We start from the raw sequence: 3,756 nt of genomic DNA on the forward strand, positions 1-3,756 counted from the left end.
AGCCTACTCATGCTCTTCTATCCCCTCAATATCAGTTATCACATGACTTATTCAACAAATTCAAGTCACATATAACACATTTAGCTCGTTTTATTCCCCATATTTCATTTACAACAATTTCAATCAACAAATAAAACCCATCCTCAATCCCTATTACTCCCCAATACAATTAGAAAAGTAGTCATGCGTAGTCTAAGAGTTTTACAAAGTTTGGAAGCCACTTGCCTTAAAACGAACTCCAAAAGTTACTTGACTTGAGCCTTTCCTTTTCGAGTATAATCCGGATCACGATAATCTATTCAAACAATTATTCACAATCACAATTCGAGTCCAACGACACCAAAATCAAGAAATTTAGGGAAAAAGGGCAAAACGGTCCAAAAGTCTCATACCGGAAAACGATACCCAAATTTGGAAAGTTTTGATGTAAAATGATCCTTAAAGTATTTGGAAGCTAATGGTGAAAACCAATTTGAAAACGGAGTTGAAATCAATTCACAAACTCAATTTGAAGGAAAAACCACGTTCTTGAAGAAGCCTAAAATATTCGGATCCGAAACCCCGACTCGAAAATGAAATATCTCTTGAAAAACATCTTACCCATGCTTAGATAAGTTCAAATATGAAATTTCATCTAAAGCGGAGCTAAGATCGGCCTTGAAATTCTCAATTTATCGAACTTTAACTTTACCGGGAAAGTCCAAATTGTACGCGATTAATATGATGAAAATAATCGATGAATCAATAATTTTTTTTTAAAATCAGTTTGCCCATAACATAAGGATCGTAAATATACCTTTTTCATCAAAAAGGGAGCCCAAATCAATAAAACCCCAATTTTTCCCAAGAGGTTTACGGATAGAAAAAAAGAACCAGATAAAGAAATTATGAGAAAATGTCGAATTGAAGATTGAATACTAACCCTCATATTAATTCAAAAAGAAACCTGTAAGAATCACTCTATTCTGATCTCTAGAACTCCCGATATGCTCAGAATACCAAATGAACACAGTCTGAGATTTTTATAACAGTACATGGCTGTTATGCACCAGAAAAACAGCAGTTAATCTTTCACTAAAAAGGCCGTAATTTCCTCATACGATAGTGAAATGACCCGATTCTTTTTTGTAAATGTCTTAAATAATGATACGGACCTGCTCGTTCAATCGGAGCTCAATTTCATGCTCGTTTGCCCAGTCAAATATCATTTATACTTGGTAAACAATTATTTCTTATCTGCGATAAAAGTCCAATCTCGGGTTAGTGAAAATGCACCAAAATTTGCAGATAAGTCCTATAATTCATGCTCAAAATTTCAGAACCTTCGGAATAATTTTTCGACCTTTAAAACTAATAATGAACCCTTTAGTTGTCATAATTTGCTGAAATAGTGTCAAAGCATCCAAGAAGCTTAAAAGCTCACCCAAAACTCATTTGGCACTTCCCAAACACAAACCAAATATGCTACTAGCTTGAAAATGGCATTTCGGACTCAATAAAATCGTCGGAATTTGAATTCGAGGTCTCCTTGACCCGGTATCCGATAAGGCGTCAAGAAACTAACTTTAGGCTCAAAAATTCGAAATGCACTCGAGGCCTCTAAAAATTCAACCAAGACTCATTCTAGACTTAGAATCACCCCCTGAATCCAACGGTGCCCTCGAAATTCCATTTCGAGCACCGGAACCTCGTTTGTTGACCAAAGTCAACTCTTGATCAAAATTTCACAATTTTTGCAACTTAGGACCTCAAATCTTCGTTTTAACTCCAAATTCAACTCCGTAGATTCTCATAGACCCGTTTCGACATTCTAAAATTGCTGGAATCCACGGAAATCCGATTCGAGTCTCGAAACACCAAATGACTCGAAATAGCACTTTTAACCAAACTTTAACTTTTAAAAACTCAACTTTCCAAAAACTCAACTTTTCATCAATTTTCCTCCAAACCAACTTCGAAAACACAATAATTAGGACTCGGGGCAACTATCGGGAGGGGTAAAACGGTCATTTTATGAAAATTTCCAAAACTGACTTTTAGGGTCATTACATATATTTTTTGAGTTATAACTGAAAAGTTAAAATTTAAAATATATAATTAATAAATTTTAAAATATTATTTTAAATTTAGTTAATAAAATTTTGATTTTTCAGTGCATCGAATTTTTTTACCCCAACATTGAATACCGAACCAAAAAATTGAAAATCCGTAAAAAAACATCGAAATTGAACCAAAAAACCAAAATTGGGAAACCAAATTAATTTGGTTCGGTTTGATTTTTCGGTTTTCCTGTATTTATGCCCACCCCTAGCTTGGAAGATTGCTTGATTCTTGTTTGGTTGAGTTACAAACGTCCTTATATTTATACTACGCGCCTAGAGGCTAAATTGCAAATAAAAATTGCTACACAAGTCCTTATATATTTACAAATAGGCCCCTTTTCTAGAATTCTCTATAACTCTAGAGTTTTCTAAGAGGTCTTCCAGGAAAACTTCTTGGATATTTTAGAGTCTTTTCCAAATCTCTCCATGACTCTAGATTCTTCTCACTAAGACTAGCTCATTTACACTATAAATTCATACATAACTTAATGTTGTATCATATCTCTATACAAGAAAAAATATATGTATCATCACAAAAGAGAAGCACCAATGTTAATATTTGATCTAACAAAAACCAGTTCCTAGTTTGTTTACTCTTTTCCAATAGCTTCAAAAGTAAACAAAAGAAGAACTGCTAACTACACTGATAATAAAAAATAATATCTACATGAATCCATAAGACATATCATGAGTAGAGTCAGTGTATATGAAAGGGTACTGATCCATAGGCTGCATTGTCAAACTTGAACCAATTCCATTCTCCATAAGTTGCATTGTCAAACTTGAAACAATCCCATTATTCCCCATATCCATCCCTGCTCCCATTGAATTCACACCACTAATTGGAATATTTGATTGAAAGAAGTTGTTGTAATCGGTGAAAGAATTCACATTAGAAATAGGCCACAGAGTAGTAGTTTGGTTCATCAAGTTGTAGTCCCATATTTGTTGATGAGAAAGTGAGGAACTTCCAATATGAACATTCATGCTCTTCAACAGTTCTATTTTTCCTTTTGCCTCGTCCATCCTTTTCTCAACAACCCCAGCAAGATTTTGCAATTCTTTTTCAGATAAATAGTCAAATCTTGAATCCCAAGTCGGATACTTTTCTACTTTGATCTCAGCCCTTTTATTTTGATCATTTTCGAAATAGTTGGAGAAGGTCTTACCCCTTTTGCTTCGTCCTTCGAATGGTAATTGGTTTTTGTAGAGATTTATTACCTCTTTGACTTTATTTGGATCCTTCGGCCAGATTTGATGATTATAATTTCCTTCATATATGATCATGCATGCTTTGATGTCACAAAGTATTGAGAGTTCGGAGATTTTCTTGACTAAGCCAGCTTTCCGATTCACCAAAGTAGACTTCCTTTTCTTGTGATCTTGAATAAGTTCCACTTTGATTTTTGATCTTCCCATTTGATCTGCACTTCAAGAAAATACACATGTATAATTAAATACTAGAAGAAAAAACGAAAGCAGACACTGTATTTAATTCATAAAACTTCAAGAATAGCAGATGAATCAAAGCTTCAAAATTAACTAATGTGATTTAGATGTATGAGAATAGCACTGAAATATGGAAAATATTTTTTTTTTACCAGGAGTGAATTAAAAACGTCTTGTACAAGTCTGTTGCTATAAATATATATAT

General features: G+C 33.7%; 1 protein-coding gene across 1 annotated transcript; it reads right to left on the minus strand.

Moving 5' to 3' along the window:
* Positions 1–2,765: 2,765 nt before the first annotated feature.
* On the minus strand, positions 2,766–3,521 carry LOC125845916 (agamous-like MADS-box protein AGL103). The gene has a single exon (XM_049525405.1). The coding sequence runs from the start codon at positions 3,519–3,521 to the stop codon at positions 2,766–2,768; it is 756 nt and encodes a 251-aa protein (XP_049381362.1).
* Between the last annotated feature and the right edge of the window lie 235 nt (positions 3,522–3,756).

This window comes from Solanum stenotomum, chromosome 11, assembly GCF_019186545.1.
Source record: "Solanum stenotomum isolate F172 chromosome 11, ASM1918654v1, whole genome shotgun sequence".
Lineage (NCBI taxonomy): Eukaryota > Viridiplantae > Streptophyta > Magnoliopsida > Solanales > Solanaceae > Solanum > Solanum stenotomum.